General features: G+C 41.0%; 1 protein-coding gene across 2 annotated transcripts; it reads right to left on the reverse strand.

Moving 5' to 3' along the window:
* Positions 1-27,649, reverse strand: DYNC2I1 (dynein 2 intermediate chain 1). 2 transcript variants are annotated; one of them, XM_083406152.1, is made up of 25 exons: positions 27,489-27,649; positions 25,352-25,405; positions 24,384-24,810; positions 23,479-23,531; positions 22,820-23,134; positions 21,396-21,463; positions 19,452-19,512; positions 18,198-18,269; positions 17,980-18,054; positions 16,814-17,051; positions 16,478-16,580; positions 15,124-15,253; positions 13,446-13,557; positions 13,171-13,256; positions 11,896-12,025; positions 10,740-10,912; positions 8,640-8,802; positions 7,760-7,873; positions 6,289-6,350; positions 5,380-5,431; positions 4,940-5,000; positions 4,205-4,304; positions 3,319-3,450; positions 1,479-1,702; positions 1-528 (listed from the first exon to the last, which is right to left on the reverse strand). In XM_083406152.1, the coding sequence occupies exons 1-25, from the start codon at positions 27,501-27,503 to the stop codon at positions 357-359; spliced, it is 3,192 nt and encodes a 1,063-aa protein (XP_083262278.1). In that variant the 5' UTR covers positions 27,504-27,649; the 3' UTR covers positions 1-356. The 2 variants fall into 2 exon arrangements, with proteins under 2 accessions (XP_083262278.1, XP_083262279.1); XM_083406153.1 differs by having other exon boundaries at positions 313-545.
* Positions 27,650-27,942: the final 293 nt, after the last annotated feature.

Here is a 27,942-nt window from a genome sequence, read left to right on the forward strand (position 1 = left end):
TAGGACTGCATGTTGTTTTATTCTAAAATATCTATAAACAATTGCAATGCATAGCATATACTAAGTAAATACATTTTTGGAATTAAATATAAATACAATTTATATCTCCCCTTTGCATAAAATATCATGAATATTTGTTCTGTTTTATGTTTGATAAAAATATTCTCTACCTCAGGTTCAAATACTGTGTCAATACTTTAAAAATATATAAATACTATTTACAAAGATGAATGAAAAAATATGAAATCATGTATTTTACTCAAGCGATGTCAAGATAAAACCAAAATATTAACAAATACATCTAAAATCAAATGGTTGTCATATGTGTGTATTCACAGAAAGGCATGTCTTTCTTTTTACAAGGCCTGCTGCAGAAGTAGGTTTAATTTCTCAGATTCCTCTGGCTGAGGTAGTGCCCACTTCTTCTTTACATACTTTATGTCTATTGTTCCAGATTCTTTGGCTAGGGCAATCCCCAGGAGACCGCTGGGTTTTTCAGGCTCGCCCAGTACAGCCATAGTTATAACCCTGAGGGGAAAATGGTGCTTGTTTAACAAAGGGAGGAAGAGAGGGAGAGAAAGGTGAAAAAGTAAATCCCCCCTTTGCCTGACTGGGATCAACTGTCATTTGGCTCCTCCTGCTTCCTGTCCAAAATGGCCTCCACAAGCTGCCATTCCATGTGGCTTCATCTGAGGGACACAGCAAGGACCCCCCCCCCCAACATTTGCATCAGCTTCTCCCCACTCCCACCTCCAAGAGCTGTCTCCACCCCCAACCACCCCACTGCTTCAACATCAGGAGAGGAGAGACTCAAAGCCATGGCCATTTAAACAACAACAACAACAACAACAATTTATTTATACCCCGCCCATCTGGCTGGGTTTCCTCAGCCACTCTGGGCAGCTTCCAACAGAATATTAAAATACAATAATCTATTAAACATTAAAAGCTTCCCTAAACAGGGCCGCCTTCAGATGTCTTCTAAACGTTTGGTAGTTGTTTTCCTCTTTGACATCTGGTGGGAGGGTGTTCCACAGGGCGGGTGCCATCACCGAGAAGGCCCTCTGCCTGGTTCCCTGTAACTTGGCTTCTAGCAGCAAAGGAACTGCCAGAAGGCCCTTGGCGTTGGACCTCAGTGTCCAGGCAGAACGATGGGGGTGGGGACCCTCCTTTAGGTATACTGGACCAAGGCCGTTTGACTCCCCCGGCTGCATCAAAATCCCTCTGTTCCTCCTGGAAGCCCTGTCAACTACCTTAAGCTTGGAAATTATTCACCAGAGGGAACAGAGAGGGAAACGTGGGGAGGATTTCCTTCCTGACCCCAAATGTGGCGATTACCTGGACCATGATCGTAATCTTCACATGGGTTAAGGAAGCGTAAAGCTCATGAAGACTGGAGTTTATAGCAAGGGAACAGCGGTCGCTTGTACCAAGTTTGCATGACTATCGCTAAAACACTGTGCTATGTACGGACTTACTTATCGGACCAGATAGGCTGCTTGGCTACGGGAGCCAAGTCGTTTTCCAGCAGGTCCCAAATGTAAACGACAGACATGGCATCCAAAACAAAGAAGACGGCTGGTCTGGTCAGAGCCCACTGCAGGGAAATGATGGGCTGCCCGCTTGTGCTGTTGTTCCACTGCATAAGTGGAAGCTCAGAGGTCATTTGGTGCAATCTTATGCTGCCATCTGAACAGCCCACCTGAAAACATAAAGACAAAAACCTTAGCGGTTCGCTGGCACAAGTAATCCTCTTATTGATTAAAATGTACAACCAACTCTAAAGGGAGCCACACACACTTTGCCACTCACCCGCAGCATGTAATAACTGCCCACAAATAACTGCACATAAGTGGCAAACTCCAATGCTCTCCCTCCTGTCTGCCTGCTGCTGCCTTATTGCTTGCATTGCCACAAGCATCCCTGGTAATAAAAGGTAAGGCTGACATTAGAAATTGTTCTGTGCATTGGTTCTTGTGGCGGCAATATATATCACACAGTACCATGCTGTGTGATTAACAGGCCAGCTCCCTTGTGCCTTAGTACCAAGGAAAAGAGACTGAACTTTTTGTGAATAATCTCTGACTGAACTGGTATCAGGATAACAGGCCAGGTTGGGGAGCCTCATTCCCTGCACCCAAATCTTGCAGAAGCGATGCTGCATTTTCCACTGTCAATATTCGCTAAAGTTAACTTGTGGGTGCAAGCCAGAATTTCTTTCCCCCGCCAAGTGAGATTTGGTAATTACGTATACAGGCAACAACTGATTTACGAATGTACAATAGACACGTAACAGGAGGCAACCCGGAAGTGGCTGGAAAAGAAGGCACAATGTGTCAGAGTGCGCTTATTTTTGTTCCACCGTTGTGCAGAATGCAACACTTGCACAAATTGGAGGATGCTTGTACAGGTCATATACACAGTGGCCCTGTTGAAATTATTGTCCCAGGCTTCGTAAAGCACCCTGAGCTTCTTTTCCCAGTTTGTTAACTGACGTTAAGCCAGATTTCCCCAGTTTGGGACATAATGGGTGACTCTGACTTAGTCCAAGCCAGAATCGTTATACTGAAGCCAGCACGTGGTAAGAGGAAGGTGAGGGAGGAGCACTCGACCCCACTGCTCTTTCCCAGATTCGAAACAATACTAGAATGATAGTCTGGCCAATATTGCTATATATTGCTATAGCATATAATTGCTATAACATATAATCTGAATCCAGAAGCCTGCACCACCCTCTTCTGTGTGCCCAAGGGGGCTCGGGAGTCATAGCAGGCCTGGCCTAGGCCCATACTGCACAGCAAACCTTTTTGGAAACTAAGGAAAGTCATAAAAACAGTTTGCAACATGGCATCGGGGCCTAATTTTCAAAGCAGAACATTTCACTGGGCACATTCAATCAACACCTTGAGTAGACTTAAGTGCTTATTTAGAGCCTGACCAACTGTAGAATTTCACTCCGTCCAGCTATTACAGTCAAGCTACATGTTCATGGCCCTTTCTCTACATGGTTATGGTCTGGCTACAAGTTTATGTAAACAAAGGTAACTGTGTGTGTTCTTACACTCGACGTTCATCTGTTTGTAGTTGTACGAAGAATTAGAAGACACTATTATTGTTGCCTCATCTCAGAACGGACTGAAATCTGAGTCACGCTGCCAGTGTTGCCAGAGCTGGGGGTTGAGCAATTTTGATGCTACTTGCAAAACTCTTTACCGAAAGCAAAGACTGCTCCACTGTAAGGTACACCCATTTTCCCGTTTAGCTCTGTTAAGCAGCCCGGATAAGCTCCAGCCAAGAAATGAAAATGGGCATCCATACCAAAAAGATTGGCTTTCCAAAAGGAGAGAAGTCGATTGCATTGATTCTGGTTGATCTCGGCGCCCCCTGCTGTGGTTTGAACCACCTGGGAGGTATTCTTAGTTCATGCCTTGTGCCATGGCTCACTATAGCCTGCAAATTAAAAAAAAAGGGGGGGGGATCTCTTATTTCTGCTGTGTTAAATGAAACAACCTAGCTAGGCTACTTCTTGCAAAAAAAAAAAAAAAAAAACTAGAAAGGAAATTATATACCCACAAAAGAGGACTGGATATATAAATTAGCTGAATTTATAGAATGGGTGAAATTAACTGCAGCAATAAGATACCAAACTAGATCACAATGGATATGGTTTGAAGAATATATGAGTAAACACTGCTCTAAAGATAGCATGCTGATATGTTTAGACTAGTTTGTAAAGTTGTTTTAAATAACATAATAGTTTAAGAAAACAAGTAAGATAGTGATACATGAATTGCAATGTAAACAAGAATGGTAACGAATTAAAGATGATGAGCGCTGGTGGAGGGAAGTCACGAGGGTGTATTATCCTCCACCTATTTTTTTAAATTTTCCTTTATCCCTATTTTTTTTGCTTTTCGTTTTGTTTTCTTTCCTTTTTGCTTGTTTGTCTGAAAGGTATGTAAATTATTGTTTTGTATGCATATTAAATAAATGAATTTAATACAAAAAAAAAAGAAACAACCCATGAAATGCACTTTACAGAGAGCTGTTAGCATTATTTAGAATTTAAAATGTAATAAGAACCTGAAAGTGCATGCATTTAAAGATGTTGCCATTAAAATGTTAACAAATGCAGATGGATCATGGACAACATTCAGGAGAGAAAAGGAGGCAATAGTGAAATTAAGTAGAGAATATTACTCACAACGTCTGTTCCGACAACAAAATGATTGGGATTTGAAGGCAGAAATTTAATATTCAGTGTCTGAGGTACCTTCGTGAGCACGGTATCCCTTGAATAAAATCTGGGGAAATGTCAAATGGATAAATTTATATATTGTAGAAATGTTGCAGTGTAGAGTGCTCTTATTCACTGTCTCATGCCCTTTTCTAAGACATTTCATTCCATTCTTCTCCCCAATTTCTGTCACCCCCCCCCCAAACAGGCAATCAGTATTGTGTGGATACTGAACATGTTTAGCCCTCAGTGAGCTGTATTTTTTGGAGCTTTCCTCAAAATGTTTGTTTTGCTGTAAACCTTGGGGTTTCCCCAAGAATACTGATGCCTCCCCCCCCCCCCCTCGTTTCTTAGTGTCCCCATTTTGGCTACAATCCTGCCGGCACTCACCAGCTTAGTCCACTGTTACAGGGAGCTGTATGTGAGGATCCTTCTCCCAAATGATTTTTCACCAACAGCAGCATAATGCTTGGCCTGCCCTCAGGATGTGGTAGAAATAGCAACCACATCCACAGCTGCAGTTGTGTAAAGGCACATATGAAGCCTAAATGGCTTTTACACTTTGAGAGGACAATGCAAACCTCCAGCAGCTGAGTGTTTTCAAAGTACTGAGTAATTCAGATTGAAAAACACAGATTATAACGACAGTAATATGCCTGGCTATATAGAACAATAACTTCAAGAAATGTGTCATATCTTTACCTGCAATTCAGCTGAACTGTAGAGCTGTGGACCAGTTTTATTTTGCCCCCTGGAATTAAGCCTGTAAGTAATAAAACTGAACTGTAGTAATAATAATAATAATCATAATAATCATAATAATCATCATAATCATAATAATAATAATAGCAGCAGCACTGATTTGGTGTTTTATGGAGATTGCAGACCAACATGTATTCCAAGGTCCAAGATTTTTCTACAAAGGAAAGTTGGTAGATAGAGGATACCACCTAGAGTGACTCTAGGTATACAGATCCATTATTTTAATGCTTCATGTAAGTATTGCATGCAATTCCACTGTTGGCTGCCTGCCCAGAACAATCCCAAGCTTTTGTGATGACCAACAATGCTTTTCTCACAGTATCTGACTTTGTCTTCCTTCCCTTCCATAAACAGCAGCTTCACTGATGAGTTTCACTTACCTAAATCACTTTGTGAGCCTGCCAGATCCCCCTTTTGAAGTTCAACTACTACCTAAAAAGTGGCAAAAAAAAATTCAAGAAAAAAGAGGAGGTATCATTGCAAACATTCTGAAACATATTTTAGCTTTCCATATGTTCTCACTAAGACTTTGCCTACCCTGCAGTTTACTAAATTTAAAAACATACTACCTTAGTTCTTATTCCTTGACTTGCTCCTTATTCAAAACCAAGTTTGCTTTGCAGGCATTCTCCAAACAATATACCCTAAGACCAGCTTCTCCTTTCCTAAAATTTGGTTGTGGGCTTCCTTGCCCAAATAGATCATTCTCTTAAAAAAATATTTTAAATCTCACATATAATGTGCAATTAGGCATCCCTACCACATGAAAATTCACAAATCATAGCATACAGTATCATCCAAAGCTTAGTAGTGAAAGGTTATTGGCTGTGCATTAATTTATACTGCTGTGGAATATGAATGAAACAGATCTTAAAAATAATACATAAATGCTCCAGAGGTGCATCAGAAGAGTGATCTTCCTCAGAAATAAAATTTGCGACCACTTTACAAACAAGAAAGCATGACACTGGTAGTAGCAGGGGAAAGCACTACTGTATGGAGCTTTCTTGTGTAAACTGCATTGGAAATCTAGATCTAAAAGCAGAGTAATTCTTTTAAAAAGGTTATTCTTAGTTTTAATAGGAACCAACCAAAAAGATGCTCATGATACTTAGAAACAGGATTCACAACAGGATGCCCTAGTTAGCAGGAAAGGGAAACTGCATTTTCCAAGCGATAACATCCTTAATGTTTGTATAAAGTCTCTCTCAAAAACAGCCAAAGTTGCACAAAAAAGCTATATTTCTGAGCAACAAGTGAGTAATAGCTATGGAAAAGTTCCAACTCACCCACAGACTGAGAGTCCCGTTTTCATCCATAGAGGCAATCTGAAATGAAAGTCCTAACATTTCTGCAAGGAAAAATGATAACTCGGTAATTACAGATTTGCAGGCACTATAGTTGATCATACATTATTTTGGCCACTTAAATTTGACCCCCATAAGATAGGCATTAACAGAGCTACTAACATGCTATAATTTTATCCTCAACACTGGAACAATAATGTCACTTCTTGGTTTGTTAAATTAATATGCTGCCTTTCTACCCATCAAGGTTCCTCAAGCCAGCTGATAGAAACAATTTAAAATATCACCATACCATAAAACAAATACAGAATGAAACAAACCGTGCAGTGAAACTCAGCAGCAGGATAATGACCAGCCTGGGGCTTGTGTCTCTAATGCTTGGCTTGTTTTCTAACTGCCCATCCCTCTTAGTTTGCCAAGTAGTGGGATGGTCAAAAAATCCACAATTAAGCAAGGCTGTTGGGTTCATTCATAATGCCAAAACGTAGTGAAGATAAGCCTTAGTTCAAAAGCCAGCAATAAACTATGGCTTCACATCTGCCATGACCAATGAAATGAGGACCTTGCAATGCGCGGCAGATGACTATGGAAAGGTTCATGTGACTTCACTGTGGTGAATAGAAGGAAGAACATGCAGTGCCATCTTCAGGGCTCTTCCCATCAGAGGACAACTCTGTTGCCATGCTCTGACTCAGAAGATGACTCTCCTACAGTTCCTCTGGCTCCCCAGCTTTACAGAAGCCAAAGACTACAAAATAATGACAGCCCTTTAGCAAACCATGCCGTTTGATGTAGACTATTGATTGGACACCACCTGCAAGCTTCTTGCTTCCATGGAATTAGTTAACAGTATGGTTAACATGGTTAATTAGTTAACAGCATGGTTAACTAATGGACGCAGGTGGCGCTGTGGGTTAAATCACAGAGCCTAGGACTTGCCGATCAGAAGGTCGGCGGTTCGAATCCCTGCAACGGGGTGAGCTCCCGTTGCTCAGTCCCTGCTCCTGCCAACCTAGCAGTTCGAAAGCACAAAGTGCAAGTAGATAAATAGGTATCGCTCCAGCGGGAAGGTAAACTGCGTTTCTGTGCACTGCTCTGGTTCACCAGAAGTGGCTTAGTCATGCTGGCCACATGACCCGGAAGCTGTACGCCGGCTCCCTCGGCCAATAATGGGAGATGAGCACCGCAACCCCAGAGTCGGTCGCGACTGGACCTAATAGTCAGGGGTCCCTTTACCTTTACCTTTATGGTTTGATCCCAGAAAATAAACCAAGATCATATGTCTGCTAGACTGAGTTAGGATGTTCAAACAAGCCATACTTTGGCTAAAGCAACCATGGCTTGTGAACTACTGAAATGTTTATAGGCAAGGAATTCCAGAACAATGACAACTGCGGTCACAACCTGTATTTCCAAAGAATATTTGTCAATTTCTGGAGAGCTGTCTATGTACCTTCCTGAGATGAGAGGTAGGAAAGACCACAATTCTGCTCCTTGAAGACAGATGTTGAGACAGGTTCGACTGTCAGCACAGAACATGTGTGGTTTACTGAGGCAAATACTCCATCTATAGTTGAGAAATAAGCAAACAGTAAGTCCACCCATCCAATCCCAGTTGTGTTTAATTCAGGACTGTAGTGATTGCTAAACCGGTGTGGAAACAAAAGTGCTAAACAAACAAATTTCAAATAAGGTCCCTGTTCTCTTTAATACATGTTTATAATACTGCATATGATGTTAAAAACTTCACTAAGTGTTAACCCTATTATACTCAAAGCACCATGCCCACTGCATTTCAAGCTGGGGTGTTTTTCCTCAGAAGATACAGGGAGCAGAATTAACTCTAAATTCTCTAATATTATAAGTTATCATACAAGCCACTTGTCAAACTAGAAAGAACATTTAGATTTACTATTTTATTTATTTATACTCCGCCTTTTTCCCCTGACAGGCTTCAGGGCAGCTTACATATAAAAATAAGAACCGCTGAAAACATAGAAAAAGCATTAATTAAAAAACAATTAAACTTTGTTGGAAGTATTGCTAATAACTTCTGAAACATGCCAGGCTTGGTATATATTCTACCAAAAATAAAAGAAAAAAAAGATTGATACTACTTCACTGATCTTCTTTTCATCAACTTTAATTACATGGGTTCAGCCTTTGACTTTTTACACATCTTTTGCATGGAGTGGGGGGGGGGGGGAGGAGAGATACCCAAAATGGAATTGGAACAACTTCATATATATGAACTGTGCTTGTTCATATATCATGGTCCTGGCCACTCAGGTTGCAACAGATGTGATGATATCATTCAAGGGATGTTGACCAACCGGTAGAAAACGTTGGAGATCGAAATGTCCAATCTGTTTCATTGACCTTCATGCAGTGGTGCAACCTTGAGTCTTCTCTGAGATCCCATACCAGCACTGAACCATCGATTGTTCCAGCAAACACTAAAGTAGCCTTACTAGGACTAAAGCAGCAGCATGTCACCTATGTGGCAAGACAAAATATCCCGGAGTTACAAATGAGGGAAATATATTTATACTGAATGTGTTTTGGTTCGATGGGAGTCCAACTTAATGGAAGTGAAGAGAAATGATAGATTTTGTTTTGCCTACGTAGAGCACATTTGACATTAGCACCATTCCAACGATATAATATAAATAGTTTTAATGTAATGCAATGATTGGGGGGGGGGATGTAGTCTTGAACCCTTAATCTTACACTTTAATTTAATGTTGTGAACTGATCTGAAATCTGTGGATGAAGGGTGGTACAGTGGCACCTTGGTTTTCGAATGTAATCCATTCTGAAAGACCATTCGACTTCCGAAATGTTCAAAAACCGAAGCATGCATTTCCGGAAGAATTTACTTATGGAAAACTCATTACTTATGGAAAACTTATGGAAGCTGCGTGGCACGTTCGACTTCCAAAAAGTGTTCGAAAACTGAAGCAGTTTTCCAGGTTTTCAGCATTCAAAAACTGAAACGTTCGACTTCCAAGACAATCGAGAACCAAGGTACCACTGTATACAAATCTGATAAAATATGACACAAAGTAATCAGTTTTTCACATGCAGTACACTATGGAATCAAACAGAACATAAAGGAATGAACCCCCCCCCCCCCAAACAAAAATAGAAGATGAACTACTGTCTGAAAGCTTTTGTAGCACCTGAACAGGAATGTATCTAAATGATGTGGGGTGAAAAATTTTTCAGTGCTTTATTTCCCCTTGGAAAACTCTGTTTCGTAAGTTCATTAAAACAGATGCCAAATACAAATGACTATTACATGAGCTTGGTAGTTTTAACATATCTTTTGCTTTGTTTACAAAATACATGCAAAACAAACAAGTTAAATAAATTAGATCACTCTCTTTAGGGGCATCAGAAGAATTCCCAATGCACATTTTGTTCCCATAGAAAACAAGAATTTCTGTGTGTCAAATCTTCGAGTTGAGACTTTTCTTTCCCCGAGCAACAGCTGTTCTGGGTTTAGCCCATGACTGTCTAAATGCACAGGCATGCTCAAAATCCCATAGAGGGCAGACTGTAAGAGGGGGTGTGGAAGCTGAGCTGGATGTAAGCTTCCTCATTGAGACAGAAACCACTGTAGCAAATTTTAAAGCTAAAACAGGCTGCTGAAAGAAGGAAAGAAGAGAGGATATTATTCTTGTGCATAACAGAGTGGCTTCCCCATGCTGCAGTGCTCAGCCAGTCTCTATAGGTGGGAATTAAATAATATGTTGCTGCTGAGTTGAATGAAAACATTTTATTTCTAATATTTGACTTAAGGGAATTAATCAGAACTGAGCCAGTCAACCCACATGTGGTGACCCAGTTACTGAACCTTTATTGGTCTGAACTGAATCAAACTGGAACAACTTCAGTTGCTGTTGAACCTGGACTTGGGGTGTGTGTGGTTGTTTGGCTACCTGGTAGGGACACCAGGTCAATCTCTCTATCAAGATTTGTCATATAGAGAGGCAGGATATTCTGAAATGCCCAACATACCATGGATATAAAATTAATGCAATTTTTAGATTAGCAGTCCCAAACTGCTTTGTAGATATTCAAATATTATTAGTGTGCACTTGAGGAAAAATCCTGTTATAGAAGCCTCTATGGATGTTAAGAACAGTTTCAGGTTAAGTACAGACCTCCGGAATGAATTAAGTACTTAACCTGAGGTACCACTGTACTCTGGTAACCTGGAGAGGGTTTTTCCTTGTTTCTCTCTCTTCCCTTCTCTTCTGTGATGAAAGTGGAAAGCAGGGAAGGTGGCAGTACTAGAAGCGAAAGGTAAGACAGGAGTCTTGGGTGCGGTTGTGGCTGATGGGGGTCTGCAGGCAACAAGTAGCTTAGATCATATACAAAGAGGTGGGTGCTAGTGCATTAGACAGTGGCATATCGCTAAAGCATACCTGAGATTCACAAAACAGTAATTTCTGAGGACTAGAAGGTTGCCAGACATTCCACACACAAATGATGTATTTGCTGTCCAGGGGTAAGTCATTTGACTTCTCAGGAAACCCATGAACAGAAAGCAGAGCTTGCCTCTGACCCTGTGAGATGTGCAAGCAGGATACCCTTCGACCTAGGGGGGGGACGGGACCAAAAATCACAATTACATTTTTAAAATCTATTATGGCTCAACTACACGGAGACTTGTGATTGCATTTCCTAATGTTTCCCTTTTCAGTTAAAAGCAAGAAGGGTGGTGTCTAATTTTGGTTTAAATACAAGCACTTGAGAGGGATTGGTTTGATTAAGTGATTAGGGTGTCTAATCGTGGTTCTCCCTTATCCTATCTACTTTAGCCCTCAGTCTGCAAGACAAAAGCTGCTGCTATGTAAGACTTGTGCTTTCTGCGTATCTAGGCAAACTAACAGGCATGCTTCTGTATTCAAATTAGTTGAATTTAACTTTGCAGAGAGCTGCAGATGGATCAGAAGAATGTAAGGATTGTCTCGCTGCATCTACAGTTCCGTTCCCAACAGCAGCCGGATAGATAATGCTGGAAATTCACAAGCAGGGAACAAAACAAAGATGCCCTACTCCTGCTGCTTGTTCCTGGGGTCTGACATACTGCCTCTGAACAAGGAGGTTCTTCTATAAACTGCTCAACATCATGACTTTGACTATGTATCAGTCAGGCAAAAGATCTAGTAAAGGTAAAGGGATCCCTGACCATTAGGTCCAGTCGTGACCGACTCTGGGGTTGCAGCACTCATCTTGCTTTACTGGCCGAGGGAGCCGGCGTACATTTTCCGGGTCATGTAGCCAGCTTGACTAAGCCGCTTCTGGTGAACCAGAGCAGCACACGGAAATGCTGTTTACCTTCCCGCCAGAGTGGTACCTATTTATCTACTTGCACTTTGACGAGCTTTTGAACTGCTAGGTTGGCAGGAGCAGGGACCGAGCAACGGGAGCTCACCCCGTCGCGGGGATTCGAACCGCTGACCTTCTGAACAGCAAGCCCTAGGCTCTGTGGTTTAACCCACAGCATCTAAACACGTCTGCAAAAGCATAGGAGTTTCTGGTGCCCCGCTACAAGATGAAGAGCAAAAAGCGTCTTACCATTCAAGAAAGGAAGATTGGTGTTTAACTGGAAGCACCTGTCACTAATAGACAGACTGGATGGTCGTGATCTCAGATTCCGCCGGGGCTGTGTTGCTACTTGATCTTCCTCAAGCAGAACTTCAATTACCTTTAAAAAAAATTGTATTTGTTAGAAATGTGGGGGGAAATCTATTACTCTTTCCTTCAGTGATAATAACCTGCTAAGTAGTCTGCTGGCCCAAACTGCTTTTACCTCACTTCAATGACTTAGAAGATGGTGGGAAAGTTTTGTGGGGTAGTTTCAAGACAAGCGGAAAAACTGAATTTGCGGAGCTGTTGTAGAGGAGTTTGCGCCTCCATGGGTACCCATTCCTACTTGATTAAGGAAACCCATCCTACAGAATGAAAACCAGGTGAGGGGAAACACAAGTGATCATTCTGTCTCTTGTCTATGTAAGGAATATATTAAGCTCCAGACTATGGTTACTGCTAATTATTTTTTCCCAAGTATTCCCCAAGTATTAAGTTTCATAGAAATACAGCACACACTATAAAATCAATAATGCCAAAAGAAAAAAAGAAAAACAGAATAGAACAAATATAACAAATGATAACCAAAAATACATCCTCAAACATATAAGCAATAAAAGTTGATTAATTAAATTTTCAACTTCTTAAACGTATTACTTGACTTCCTCTAATCTCTTCCATCTGAATTTCCTTGTAACTGAATGTAGCAGTTTTTCTATATCATTATTCAAAAGTACAATATTCAGTTTATAACCAGATTTCTTAACTTTTCTTAACATTCTAGGTCTTATTTATTTAGTCTTAATTTAGTCCTAGGCCTGTTTAGTACCTTCAAGTAACTACTAATCTTTAATATTACAATATTTGCTCAAATAGTCTTTCAATTTCTTCCAGTCTTCTTGATTTTCCTCTTCTTTCTGGTCGCGGATTCTCCCCTGACTCAGCTCCATAAAGTCCATCATCTTGAATTGCCATTCTTCCACAGTTGGTAGTTCTTGTGTTTTTCACTTTTTGGCTATTAAAATTCGTGCAGCAGTTGTGGCGTACAAAAATACCTTTACATCTTTCTTGGGCAATTCAGAACCTAATATTCCAAGGAGAAAGGCTTCTGGATTCTTTATAAATGTATATTTCATCATTTTTTTTAATTCATTATAAATCTTTTCCCAGAAGTCTTTTACCTTGGGACAGGTCCACCACATGTGATAAAAAGTACCTGCTAATTATTATTTTAAGCATGAATATAAAAAGTAAAATATATACCTGACAAGCAGATCTCAGAAAACTTGCCAATCTCTGGGAATCAATCTTTGGGGTAAGGGAAGATACATCACTGCTGCTTTTTGGACCTGAAATAAGACCCAAGGAAAGACGATAATACATTACCCAGAAAGTTCCAAACTGCTTTTACATTTTGTGCTGCTAAAGCCAATAGGAAATGACCACTTGATAATAAGAGATACATAGTGAGGTTTCTCTTAGCATGTTCTTGAATTATATTACATTTTAACACCTCTACATATCTAAATAATAATCACCTCCAGACACAACGGCAGTTTCTCCAGGATGTTGGGTCCATTTTTCTTGAGTCTCTATTTCGTCAGTCTGAACATCCCTGTCCAGGTTATCTTCATTCCACTGTACATAGGCCTAAAGTAGAAATATGAAAATATCCCATTCACTCTGAGCACCTGCAGCTGTGAGCCACTTGAAATACCCATCTGCTGTATCTCAAAATACCTTGCACCTCATGAAAAATTCAAGGTACTGTACAAAGTTGCATTATCATCTAGTTCATAGTATAAAGAAAATATGTTTGGTTTTTCCTTTGGATGTTTAAGATAAAATCTTTGAACATGATTGCCTATAGAACTGAGTTTAAAAAGTAGTTGTTTGGAATCAAGAAGAGACGGGCACATTAATCTTGCTGAATCCCATGGAAACAAGAACTATGCATTTGATCCCCAAGGAATAAAATAAATGAACTGGAAGGTCTGTTCTGTTGACTTTGCAGTATATTCTCTGGGGGTACTAAATGGAAGCTGCTGACTAGCAAGGAACACTATTACTCTCAATAAAGGATAGCAGCATCCAAATATTCCTGGCCTGGAAGACTCAGTCAAGGCAACCAAAGGGAGGGATGTGTTTATGTGCATCAGACAACTGAGTTTGGAATAGGTGGATCTTGGACCTTCCTGGATGAGCCAGCGAAACTCCCTCATCCATGGGTTCATATGGTGGCATTTAAGCCAGCAGAAGTCTCCCAAAAGGGGTGTGATGGGACAAAGAGAAAGTTGCACCTACAGTGGTACCTCAAGTTAAGACCTTAATTCGTTCCAGAGGTCCGTCCTTAACCTGAAACTGTTCTTAACCTGAGGTACCACTTTAGTTAATGGGGCCTCCCACTGCCGCCACACGATTTCTGTTCTCATTCTGAAGCAAATTTCTTAACACAAGGTACTATTTCTGGGTTAGCGGAGTCTGTAACCTGAAGCGTCTGTAACCCAAGGTACCACTGTACTCCAAACCTCTTTCAGCTCAGTCATGTGACCTGGCAACCCAATGGAACCTACACTGGCAAAAAGAGTGGTGCAAGTCAAACTCTTATTTTAAAGGCTTGTTTTCCATCTGCTAGGTTCAGGTTGGTTCAGCTGGCAGCAGCCTCACTCCTGAATGGAGTTTGGAATAGAGGATAAATTACACTGGCATGATTTATCTTAGCATAAATTATGCTGTCATCCTATACTTAGGATTGCTCTGTTATCCATTAACACCAAGAACACAGTGAAGACCTAAGTTCTAACTGATTTCATCTGGATGAGATCTACTAAGTATCTAACTTTTTTTTTCTAGTTTGCCCTAGTGTGAAAATTCTTATGGCTGTAACTCTTGGCTTTAAAAGTACTAGCAATGACAAATGTAATAGATTTCTCTTGCATTAGAAACACATACCTCATTGCCAACTTCATTATCAGAAATTAATGAATGTTTTGGGGTACTGTCAATACTGAAAATATTGTATTTATTTAATCAAAACATTTATACCCACCCTTTAGCCAGGAAAGCTCCCAGAATGGCTTACAAATAAATAAAAATAGCATAGTTCCTATCTGTAGGCTAAAAACACACCAGAAAAGGAAGAAGGGATGAGAGGGAACAGGAAATCAAGTGAATGAGAAATGAGAGCAGTCAGAATGAATATGCTGTGCGGCGTACCTGCTTGGTATTTATTTTCCCGAAGTTCCGGATATACATGTCATATTCATTCACTGGAGGCAAATCCAGCAAACAGAAGGTGACTGAAAAGTCCAGGTCAATAAGTCGGAGCAGTTCAATGCTACGTTTCCTTGAAAACACGTCACAAGAAAGCAAAATGGCTAGTAAGAACTAATTATAGTGACATGTACTATAAGGTCTAGAAATATTCTCACTGCTAAAGGGAAGAGCAAAGAGTTCAAAATCAAGGCACATAATTTGAAGGAATGGTTTTATGTCTGCAGTTCCAGTGCACTTTGAGGAGAATGAGATTAACACAATTGAATGCCTCCTGGGTAGGAGCCGTTTCATTTCTGTATACTTTACTGCACATAGCATGCTGTCGACACTAAGGGCTCTTTCAGACATTACACAGGGAGCAACACAGGTTTGTCACCAAATGTAAGATCAACAGGGACCTGCAGCAAATCACAGCTGCCTGACATGTATCTGCACAATACATGTTTTTGCAAGTGCATATTTATAGCATTCATATTCTATGCTTTTAGGTTTACACTTAAAATACCTTAGGTTTTAAATGTAACATGTACATTAACTCTAAGTATATGTTAAACAGTAATATCAGGTGACAGAGAATACTCCTGGTTTAGGTTTATTAAATTTATATCTCTTCCCACCAAAAAGGTCTCAAAACGATTTACAACCAAGAAAAACAAAACAAGTTAAAAACCAATTTAACAATCTGATTTTCCTGAATAAAAACTAAGATGAAACTAGTTATCTATACATTTTTTTCCCCAGGAAGGAAAGTCTGAGCAGACTATTTTGGAATGTGATCACCAGACTGCTAAACTAGAAAACTAACAAGGAGATATTTCCAAAAGATATCCTGCACGAGCTCAACTTTGAAGCAGAACTTGCCTTAGGTCAAAGTGGAAATCATCAAGCTTCCTTAACAAAGGGAAACATAGCTTTGTTGCTTATACTGGGGACAGACAGAGCAGATTAGGGACAAAATAGTTTTCTGCCCAATATAAATTGGCATTGGCTAAGATTACTACATCACAGAGTCTGAGCCCAGTCAAGGGAGACAAGGCCAGAAAGACTTTTCTCTGGCACCTCCACAGATAAGCTGCTGTTCTAGAATCACGCAAATATGAACCAATTTCTATCCCTATAGGACTGTGACACATGCAAACAATTTAGACCTAGTACACATGAATTGCTCACAAAAATACTTTATTGCACTTTGCTAGGTGTACAACACTTGTAACATTAAAAAAAACTATTGGAAGTTTACATGCAAGCCATCTTGCAAAAGTTACATGCAGTGATATATTTTAATACCACCTACTTCTGCTCACTGGCAATCTTTCTGATACTTTGCCGCTGTTTGGCAGTTTGGAAATCAATGAACTTTCCAGAAACAGGACTTCGAGCGGGTGACTCTTGCGTTTCTGCAAGATAGTAAGTATATTCATGAAATCTTTAAAATGCAAGCGGATGACTCCAATATACATGGATGAAGCCTGCAATGGTCAAAAAGAACAACAAGCTCGCCTACTTCACCTTTCGTTGCAATTAAAACCACAGGAAATAACCTTACACTGTACAATGAGCGCAACAAATTTGTGTACATCGACAATGGGTCACTCTTATGACTGCTAACCGAAAGTACCTAGTCACATACCTATTTTCAGTTCCTTTTCCCTTCCTTTTGGATTCTCTCTTTGTTTGGGGAGGAAGGTCTCAATCTTTTCATTTTCAGCATTAATTGCTTTTTGAATTGCTTCTACTTCTGCGCTCTTGGCTACTGGAATTTTTCTTACTTTTTCTTTTGTTTCTCTTTCTTCCTTTTCTTGCTCTTGGCTATCTCCACCTTCATCCTCATCCTCATCATCTATGTCGTCAAAATCATCTTCATAATCCTTCAATAAGAACAGTAGCAGTTACTTTTCTTAAAGCACAAATGAAAAGCCCATACCAATGGTATCGCTCAGCAAATTCCACTGCCAATTCTGCAACCCTAAAAGCTTTCAAGCTTCCTCTTGCTATTGCAGATTTTCTTTTAAAATGGTGGTGGTTTAATGTCCATTACTAAGAATAACATTTAATGAACAGTGTAAGTGGAAGTAACTGCGCAATTTGTTTTAAAGAAACAAGCTCCCTTGGTTGGAGTTCTGTACAAAAAACATGCAGCCCTCCTTGAGACATGAAGGAAAGGAGCCTCTGGGTGTGGGTCATAGCTCAGTAGCAGAGAAAGTCCCAGTTTCTCTACTACTGTGATTGTAAGTTGTTTAAACTCTTTTTTATATTGTGTTTTAATAATTGTAGCCCACCCTGGAACATTAGTATGAAAGGCAGGTGATAAATAACAGTAACACTAATAGTCTGCTGACTCAGTAAATGGCAACTACCTTCCCTTCTATTTTTCTATGACAGTAGCTGACAGTACAGTTGAACCTTGGAAGTTGAATGGAATCCATTCCGGAAGTCTGTTCGACTTCCAAAACGTTTGGAAACCAAAGCATGGTTTCTGAATGGCTACAGGAAACTCCTGCAGCCAATTGGAAGCCCCATTGGACGTTCGGCTTCCAAAAATATTTGGCAAACCGGAACAGTCACTTCTGGGTTTGTGGCATTCGGGAGCCAAAACGTTCGAGAACTAAGCTGTTTGAAAACCAAAGTACGACTGTAGTCCCACCCCACCCCCAGCACCACCCCATGATATATTTAAAGAATTCTTAAGTGGCTGTGAAGTCATTGCAATTAAATTCCTATATTCCTACTGCTTGTGGATCAGCTACATTTATTTGGTACTGCTAGCTTCTTCAAAAAATACTCCTTTGCACTCACTTCAAAATCATCTTCATAGTTCACAGAATCATTATCATAAGCTGCATCTGGATAAGGTGTGTCCTTATTCGGTTTCTAGCAAGAAAGTGCAAACAACAGAATTAAATCATGATATAACTGTACAAATGAAAACATTAATGGAATTTATTTCACCAGTGAGATTTAACTGGCACTGCTGTGCTCCTTAAAAAATGAAGGTAATAATATGCAGCTCTTACATTGCCGCTTTCTTCATTTGATAGCCTTTGCCGATGGGATCCCACAGCTGACAGGTTGTTACTTTTGTGGCGCTAACATATCAATAGATAAAACAACTCATAAGAGAAAAGCATTGAAATGTGGCAGGGAGTTCTAATAACACACCTTAGTTCATATATTATGCTTTCAACTCCCAAGGCTGCCCTTCTCAGTCTTAGAAAAGCCTCGCTGTATTTTATATGCATTTTATCTGTAGAACAACTCCCATCCCAAATCCTGACTATGCCAGACACTAGAAACAGGCATGCTAAATATATTCCTTGATTATATTTATTTAGGACGTCTCGCCATGTCCAATGTCAACAACATCAGACAAAGCTGGCAATCTTATGCCACAATCAAACTTTCAAGATGCAACAAGACACACTTTTTCTTTTTTCTTTTTGCATTTATGGTAACAAACATAAGACAACTACCCTTCTGGAAGTTGCTCTACCGATACATCTCTCCCATGATGAGCCTCCCACTCTCTAATATGCTGTGGCCTGTATAGTGTTGAGTAATCTATATGAAATGTGTGAAAGGCATTTTTTTTCTTTTAAACTTTATTTTATGTATTCATTGGGTGCGCACTCTGGAACACTCAGCCCCTGACTAAAAGACTAAAAAACTGCAGTCAGTCAGATACTACAACATTTTTAGATTTCTTTCTGTCTATGTCCACAAATAATCACGAGCATTTTAAAATTCTCCAGGGAGAGAGACAGCATGAGAAGTTTCTGACGATACGTTTTGTGCATGATCCATGTAAATGTGTCTAAGGCTGCAATCCTATACATAGTTACTGTGGGAGTAAGTCCCACTGAATTTAATGGATCTTACTTCTGAGTTGGCATGCATAGGATCGTGCCAAAAGGTTGCAATTTTATGCAAAAGCCGACTGAGCTCAGTAGAACTCACTTATATGTAAGCATGCAGAAGACCAAACCCTAGAAATGAGCACAAACTTTCAACGATATAGAACAGAAGTTTAGTATAAGCACAATTCAAATAAAGATAAACAACTTCCAATCCCATTAGTTGAAAGTGAAGAAAAACAAGTATATACTTAATTCTCCTATTCAGATTGACATGATTTAAAAGGGTGTGGCTGTGCCTTATATTAGGAGTCCCCCTTTGTAACTCTTCACTAAATTTTAGGTTCTTGTTCCTTTAGTTTATTACTAACTCCTACAATATTCTTACATTAGAACACTCCAAATAAAACCACTTACTTCTCGTTTTGTAGCGTCTTTTTCACTCTTGACATGGCTCTTTACTTTTTCTTTTGTACCACTATAATGAGAAAAAAAACACCAAACACAGAATTAAAAGGAGTGCCTACCAAGCAAACACTATTTCTGTGGAAAACAAGGTCTCAGAACTGCTTTACACCTGTTCAAATAAGCTATGTTGGGGGGGGGGGGAAATGATAAGTGATTTATGTTGAATCTTTTCCCATTTACACTGTAAGATGTGACTTTCTCACATAGTGAGATCTGTGAACCTCTATAAGAACAGCACTGAACTACTTTTCATAACAATGCCTTGTCCCTTTGTAATGTCTCTCCAACACAGAAATTATTTACTTTTGATGAGAGAATATATTGAGGAAAAATAGACCTGTCCTTTCCAAAGTATCCATATATTTCTGATGGCAGAAAATCAAACAAGATCCTTGCTTACAGAGGTCTGGCAGCTTTCTAATTTTGGATCAGCTCTCACAGTAAGCAGAAAATGTGAATGGCATTTCATCAAGTCTTAAAGAATGGATTTCTAAAACAATCCTACAACTCATGAAATAAAACTTAAATCTTCCCCACTCCAAATAACTAAAAGGTATCTCCCAATGCTCATGGCCAAGACAGTCATTTCATTGCAGAATTCGCATAAAGCAGTTTCTAACTATGTTAAATATAAAGACCTATCCAAGCTTAACAAAGAGATGCCAGCAGCACTTGCTCTTATCCCAAGAATAGAGCTAAGCAGTTCAAAAGGAAAGGGAGAGGAAGAAGCAGCATGTAACCCCGTGGCGGGCTTTAATTTGTTTGAAACAAGGACCCTAGGGAATCAAAAAGATATCAAAAAGAAGTCAGATAGCTTTTTGTCAGGCTGGAAAACATATCCAACACAATCACAAAATGCCTAAGCAAATAAATTACCAAGAAGCTGGTGCCTAGAAACTGAAAATATTTCCCTCAAATCTATGAAGCACCATCTAAAAAAATATACAATGATGCTTCCAAAATATGTATGTTGGCTATTTTAGGAGTTTTACAGTGCAATCCTATATATGTCTACTTCAAAGTAAGTGTGACTGAATTCACGGAGGCTTACTCCCAGAAAAATGCATACAGGATTACTGCCTTAAATATATTTTTCAGGCCCCTCTTCCCCTGGAAAATTAATCAAAAGGAGGAACGCAGGACACAAGCAATCAAAACACCCATGTCGCTCTAACTTGGGTAAGCAGTCTGCCTTTGCACACACTTTGGAGGCAAAGAATGCCAGGCACAAATAAATAAAATCATAGAATCGTAGAGTTGGAAGAGACCCTGAGGGTCGTCTAGTCCAACTCCCTGCAAAGCAGGAAACCTATAGATACAGTGCACCCTCGGGTTATGTTACCTTCGGGTAATGTAACTTTCGGGTTGCGATCGCAGCAAACCTGGAAGTGTATACAAGTGGCGCCTCATGTTGTGGGCTGTTTGGGGTACGTATGGACCCCCAGAACGAATTAAGTTCATATTCGAGGGGTCCACTGTATTTATTCAGAAGAAGCAGGTGGCGCTGTGGGTTAAACCACAGAGCCTAGGGCTTGCCAATCAGAAGGTTGGCGGTTCGAATCCCCATGATGGGGTGAGCTCCTGTTGCTTGGTTCCCTGCTCCTGCCAACCTAGCAGTTCGAAAGCTTGTCAAAGTGCAAGTAGATAAATAGGTACTGCTCCGGCGGGAAGGTAAACGGCGTTTCCGTGTGCTGCTCTGGTTCGCCAGAAGCGGCTTAGTCATGCTGGCCACATGACCCAGAAGCTGTATGCAGGCTCCCTCGGCCAATAAAGCGAGATGAACACAGCAACCCCAGAGTCGGTCACGACTGCACCTAATGGTCAGGGGTCCTTTACCTTTAAGCTCCACTGTGCCCAATGGGGATAACTCTTAAGTATTTAAACAAAGCCCACCTTTCACGTGGATGACCTGCTTCAGCTTCATGCCTTGAGCTCTTGCCTTGGCTTTTATGTTCACGGTGCTGAAAAATATATTGTTCAAAATACTATGATTCACAGCATTCAACACGACCAAGTATCTCCTTATATGCATTAACAGGTGCACATGCTCTCTTATATCAATGACTCTTAGTATATGCAGCTTCGGTTTTAAAGAAGACAAAACTAGCAACAATTAATGCTATTGCTAGCGTTCATCAGATAGGCATCATATATTATGCAAACAATGCCTGTATTAGGGCTGTATTCACAGCACGCCTTAAAAAAGAAATAAAGCATACCATAAAATAACATGTCATGGAGGTCTATCATTGACCTGGGTCCCCAAGGCATGGACTTGAGATCAAAAACAGATTGGTATGGCTCTCATATGTTTGGAAATCATGGTCAGCAAACATAGTACACAGACATGTGACGAGCAACTGTTAGTCTACATAAAGGCTATGCACTAATACCGTTACTTAGTGATAATTACTTTCAAACGTGGGAGGACTTAGCCTATAAATTAGTTTAGCTGCTGCTTTCTCTTGTGGAAAAGTGTACCTCAGATGTACAAAACTAGCTAAATTTGAGAAATTCCTGAAAAGTTGACTTATTCTCTATATTACAAATAAAGCTTATATGTACCCATGAAAGAGGAGCACATAACATTTTGTTCAATGCACTACTTTGTGCAATGAAATGTAGATTACTTCAAAAACTAGACCCTCACATCAAATTTATCTCACGTTTTGCAAGCAGCAAGCTTCACACTTTTTCAGCATAAAATAGAATAATCCAATGTATGCTGCCACCCTAAACTCTTTGAGAGAAGGATGGCATACAAATACAGTGAAAGCATAACAAAACCAGTCAATTCTTTTATTGACTATTGGCTTCTAATGAATAATTTTCCATGCCTCGCAAGACGGAAAACCCGCTAGACGAAAGGGTTTTCCGTTTTGGAGGTACTTCGCAGGACGAATTTGCTATGGGCTTGCTTCGCAAGACGAAAATTCCTGGGGGGTTTTTTTCGCTCCCCACCCCCTTTTTCTAAGGCACTAAGCTGCTAATAGCCTTTTAGCAGCTAATCCGCTAATCCCTTAAACCTTTAATAGCCGATAATAGCCGCTAAACCGCTAATAGCGCTAATCCGCTAATGGGCTTGCTTCGCAAGACGAAAAAAACCGCTAGACGAAGAGACTCACGGAACGAATTCTTTTCGTCTTGCGAGGCACCACTGTATAGTATTTTTGTTTCAAGCCACAGTATTTCTTGATATTTTCTCAGCATATCTTCTTTGTTTCTGACACAAATTAGATTTCCAAGGAAAATCTTACAATTTCTGAATTTTATATTAGACAGCACTGCTAGGAAGCTAAACCCAATGTAAAGCAAACCTTGAGGTCTTTCTTCTTCTTTTCATTTTCTTCTCTGTGTTGCCTTTCACTGTTCTCCCTACGGTGTCTGTCTTCATAGTGAGACTGCTCCTTATGTTTCCTGGAGGTGTGCCCTTCTTCCCCATCCCTGACAGATGTTAAACTTCTTAATTTCAAAAACTTCTCTTTTCCTTCTACAGCTAAGAGCTCATGCTCTTTCTTCTCTCGGTGCCTTCTTCTTTCCTTATCTGGGTCCCGTTCCTTGTGTGACTTGTGCCTGTGTTCACGTTCTTCATCTCTGTGTGTCTCACCCAAAGTATCCCTGCTCTCTTCATTCTGAAGAGAAATAATTTTAAAAGTTATTTTAAAGAACCAACATTGAAATTTAACAATTTTGTAGCTCAGAAATATACCACTACTACTAACAACAACAACAACAACAAGCCTGTACTGAGCATTCTTTTCAGAATATTTTTGGCACATTACTGGAGAAGTGGGAAGAGCAAAAAAGGCGGTGAAAAACTCAAGGAGGTGAAGATATTATCAATCTGTTAAGGCATCTTTGAGGGGGGGAGCATACCATATTTGCAGTTTGTGAGTTGCTAACTTTTCTTTCTTTTTCTTTACACTTCCCCTCTTTTTCTTTTAAGAACAAGGATTATTTTTTTACCTTCCCTTACCTCTCTCTCTCTGTGTTTTCTTTCTCTTTCTTCATCTTTTACTTTTGGGTGATCTAAAACATAATCACATCTATAAAATTAAGAAGTTTTATCTTCAGTACATTTCAGTCTCTTACTACGCTACACACAACACAAGTACAGTATGTGCTACATCTCTGCAAGAAGCATTTCAGGGCTGTTACTTCAATTCCAAGCCTGTTTCAAGTAATGTGCGTAGTCTATAACCAATAGTAAACTAGGGGAATTACTGGAATGGTTAAAAACACACACACAAGTATCATTTAACTTTTCCTCACAGACCAGCTCTTTTTCAATGTTTCCCAGTCTATCTTCAAGATACATTGACAATAAAGGTATTATTATTATTATTATTATTATTCAAATCTCTTTGTGCTAGGACACCCATCATATGAGGCATTGGAAAAAAATACCCTCCTTCCTATGAAGCAAAAGACAAGCAATGTCTAGAGAAGAGTGTGGGTGTGTGAAATGGGGGATCCTGCAGCCTCACTATATGGGTTTATAAGCACAGGAGGGAGCAAAGAAATATCCTTCACCTCCAAGAGGAATAGACAGAATGATTCATAGATGTACTGATGGATTCCACTCAATTGAATTGAAAGGAAGACCACTCTCATGGGAGCAAGCATCTCTGAAGAAGAAACTGAGCTTCAAAGAAAAAAGCCCAGATACCTATGGAGAGGAAAATTCCTAGTCTATTAGGTCTGCCATCTTGTTAAGATAGACTATCTTTACAAAGTAGGAGATGAAAAGAAAAAGACATTGTGTAGAACTGTTTGCAATCCATGTTACTGCCATACCTCCTGTGCAAGAGTTTTGAGGCCCATTTTCACCTTCTTCTAAAGCATTATTTAAAAATACATACAGTGAACAAACCATCCCACCTGCATGATCCTTGCTGTCTCTTCTTCTATAATGTTCTTTATCTCTTTCCCCCAAAGCCTCCATAGCATTTTCCACCAGTGTTTGATTGGGGTCATCTTTCTTATGCTTCCTCTCTCTCTCTTTGCCGCTGTGTCTCTCACCACTTTTCCCAGTGTTATGTTTTTCTTCCTGGACATGTTTTAGCTTAACTTTCTCTCTCTCGTGTTCTCTGGGATGATCTTTTTCTCTTCCTTTCTCTTTCCTTTCATTCTTATGTCTTACGTCACTCGATTTAATAAGTCTCACTTTTTCTCCTGCTTTTTCTTTCGATTTCACTCTGGCCTTCTCTTGATCCTTTGGCAAGTCATCAGCATCATTGCTGTCACCCTCTCGTGATTTCCTCTGCCGATGTCTCCCGTCTTCAGACTGACTATCTGATCGAGACACCTCAAGAAGGAAACAAGAAACGCAATAGTAACATTTTTTATACACACATATACATGCATATATGTGTGTGTGTGTGTGTCTGTGTGTACACATATATATATGTATACCATTTTTTTATCTTTGAAGACCCACATTTCCATTTTGTCAGCCTTTTGATCCCAACCCCACAGTCGTGGCCTCTCCATTCCACTTCCACCACAACCAGAATGCTCCCTCGCTCGCCAAAACTCAGTGAGAGGAGGGCACTCCTCAAAGTCTTGGCTGCCCCAGAGACGGGGAAGACAAGCTGCAACACTGTGTGCTGGAACATACTCCCTTCTCACCCAACTCAGCAAGGGGGGGCGGGGTTTCCTCAAAGCCTTGGTGATCATCTTCTTCGTCCTAGGTGCAACACAGCACACATCCCTCTCACCAAAATGCAGAGGTGTCCTACTGGCAGCACAAGCAGAGAGGCAGGTCTCTTGAGCTTCCACCACTTACTTCACCTCGACTCTTCTGGGTGCCACCTCTGCTATTGCCATCAGGTACAAATGAATCTTACCTTAAGATGCTTCTTCAGCTCATCTGATTTCCAAGTGTCATCTTTGGTTCTTCTCTAGACCAAAAAGAATGGTGGGGAGAGGTATCTTAAACTGAGAGCTGTATTTAGAGCATAGGGCAGTATACAAATCTAATAAATAAATAAAATAAATAAATAAAACTACTATCTGGTCAACATATTTGAACAAGCACTCAAACTACAATGCTATCAGTTGGAAATGATGGGAGATTATAGAGGGAGTTTGCTTGGACTGAAGAGACCAATAGCGAAATATTCATAGTCATTTAAACCTATTAAACCAGATAATTTTCAATGAGATAGTAGCAGCTGGTGTGGTGGGGCAGTTACAGAGCCTCCCTTCTAACACCAGTGTTGTTACAGTTTATCTGGATGTGGCAGCAGCAAAATCAAGGCTGCATGGACACAGTGCTGGGAGTACTGGGCCAACTCTGCTGGAGCATCCATGGAGTTCCAACTTCATCACCTGCTCTGCCCCTCTGCCGCCCCATCCAGGTAAGCTGTAGCTGTGCCAATATTGGGAGGACAGCTCCATCACACCACACTGGATGCTAGTGCAGGAACTAAGCTCTTCTCCCCCTTCCTCACATTCTAGGAGCTCACCTTTTCACCCTCTATATCAGATTAAATGGGGGTGGGGGCCTGTTCCAGCACAAGTCCAGGTTTAAGGGAAGACAAGAGGTTCAGAAGGCTAGAAAAGCAGCCACAGCAGCCCAAGTGTTTTGGGAGCTGGGTGGCTGTAGAACTACAGTCAATGTATTATTTCATTGCAGGACAGTTACCCAACACTGTTCCACCATCTTGCCATGCTCAAATTCAGGACTTTGCATCTCATCACCTTCCGACTTCCCGTTTGAAATGGCAATGACCAGGACAGCATCCTTCAGCCACCTATTAGAAGTCGAGTCCCACTGAGCACAGCAAGGCTTACTGTCTAGCAAACAACTGTTTAGGGTGCACCCAAGTTCAAAGGAAAGTCCAATGCTGTAAAGAAAAATATTACCTGGAATGTAAGAACCATGAACCTTGGTTAAGTGGGATGTGGTCAAAAATGAAATGGCAAGAATAAATACTGACATCCTGGGCATCAGTGAACTATGGTGCTGGAGGAGACTCTTGAGAGTCCCATGGACCGCAAGAAGATCAAACCTATCCATTCTTAAGGAAATCAGCCCTGAGTGCTCACTGGAAGGACAGATCCTGAAGCTGAGGCTCCAATACTTTGGCCACCTCATGAGAAGAGAAGACTCCCTGGAAAAGACCCTGGTGTTGGGAAAGATTGAGGGCACAAGGAGAAGGGGACGAGATGGTTGGACAGTGTTCTCGAAGCTACCAGCATGAGTTTGACCAAACAGTGGAAGACAGGAGTGCCTGGCGTGCTCTGGCCCATGGGGTCACGAAGAGTCAGACACGACTAAACAACAAAGTTCAAGCAGCACTCACTCCCAGGGAAGTATGAAGAAATCAGTCCCAGATTTGCTAGGGGCTTCAAAGGCCATCTGGTCCAATCCCTGCTGATACATATAACTTTAACCCACTGCTTCAAACCCTCTCCCTGTGGATGATCTCCATCATCTCTGTGACAAGCTATCCAAGTACAGTGGGACCTCGGGTTACATACACGTCAGGTTACATACACTTTAGGTTACAGACTCCGCTAACCCAGAAATAATGCTTCAGGTTAAGAACTTTGCTTCAGGATGAGAACAGAAATTGTGCTCTGGTGGTGCGGCGGCAGCAGGAAGCCCCATTAGCTAAAGTGGTTCATCAGGTTATGAACAGTTTCAGCTTAAGTACGGACCTCCGGAACGAATTAAGTACTTAACCTGAGGTACCACTGTATTTGAAACCCCATTCTGTGCGTGCCTAACTAAGCAGCAAGCCCAGCCGAAGTTCTCCAACGAGACTTGCACCCCATTCCTAGGCGTGTTTGCACTGAATTAACTCCTGCTCTGTTGCTCCCATGTACATTTGCAGCCTAAGAGTTTGATTTGCCCTTTCAAATATGAACCCCCCCCCCGTTCCCACCTCCACCTCCACCCTTTCTCCGGGCGAGATTTACACTACACCACCGACTACTCCTCCTCCCCTCGCGCCCCCACACAGACGGGCAGCTCACCTTATCGCCCTCCATAACAGCACGCAACCGCCCCGAGATGCAGCATCCCCGACCGACAGCGCCCGCTACTTCCCCTCGGGCTCTGGAAAAAGTTGCAGGCCGCAGCTTAGGTTAGGCTACCTAGGCAACTGCGTCCCAGTCCCGCCTAGCAACAAGGGAGGTAGAGCGAGGTCGCAGCCGATAGGTTAAAAGTCGACCTCGGTGGGCCAATCGAACGAAAGCTACCCGGGTTTAAAGGCGGGACGAAAGCGCACAGGGGGTTCTGGGAGTTGAAGTCAAAGCTCGCTTGCCCGCCCGCTCGCCTTTCCTTCTTTTGAGCACACAGGAGGCGCTGATTGCAATTTCGGGAGGGAGGCGGTTAGGAGGTTGAAGGATCGCCGGAGCGATCTTCTTTTTCGGCAGTGATAGAAGCAGGAAAAAACTCTTTGAAATGCCAGAATAAGGCTATTCATCA

The sequence above is a fragment of the Podarcis tiliguerta genome, assembly GCF_965153285.1.
Source record: "Podarcis tiliguerta genome assembly, chromosome: 12".
NCBI lineage: Eukaryota > Metazoa > Chordata > Lepidosauria > Squamata > Lacertidae > Podarcis > Podarcis tiliguerta.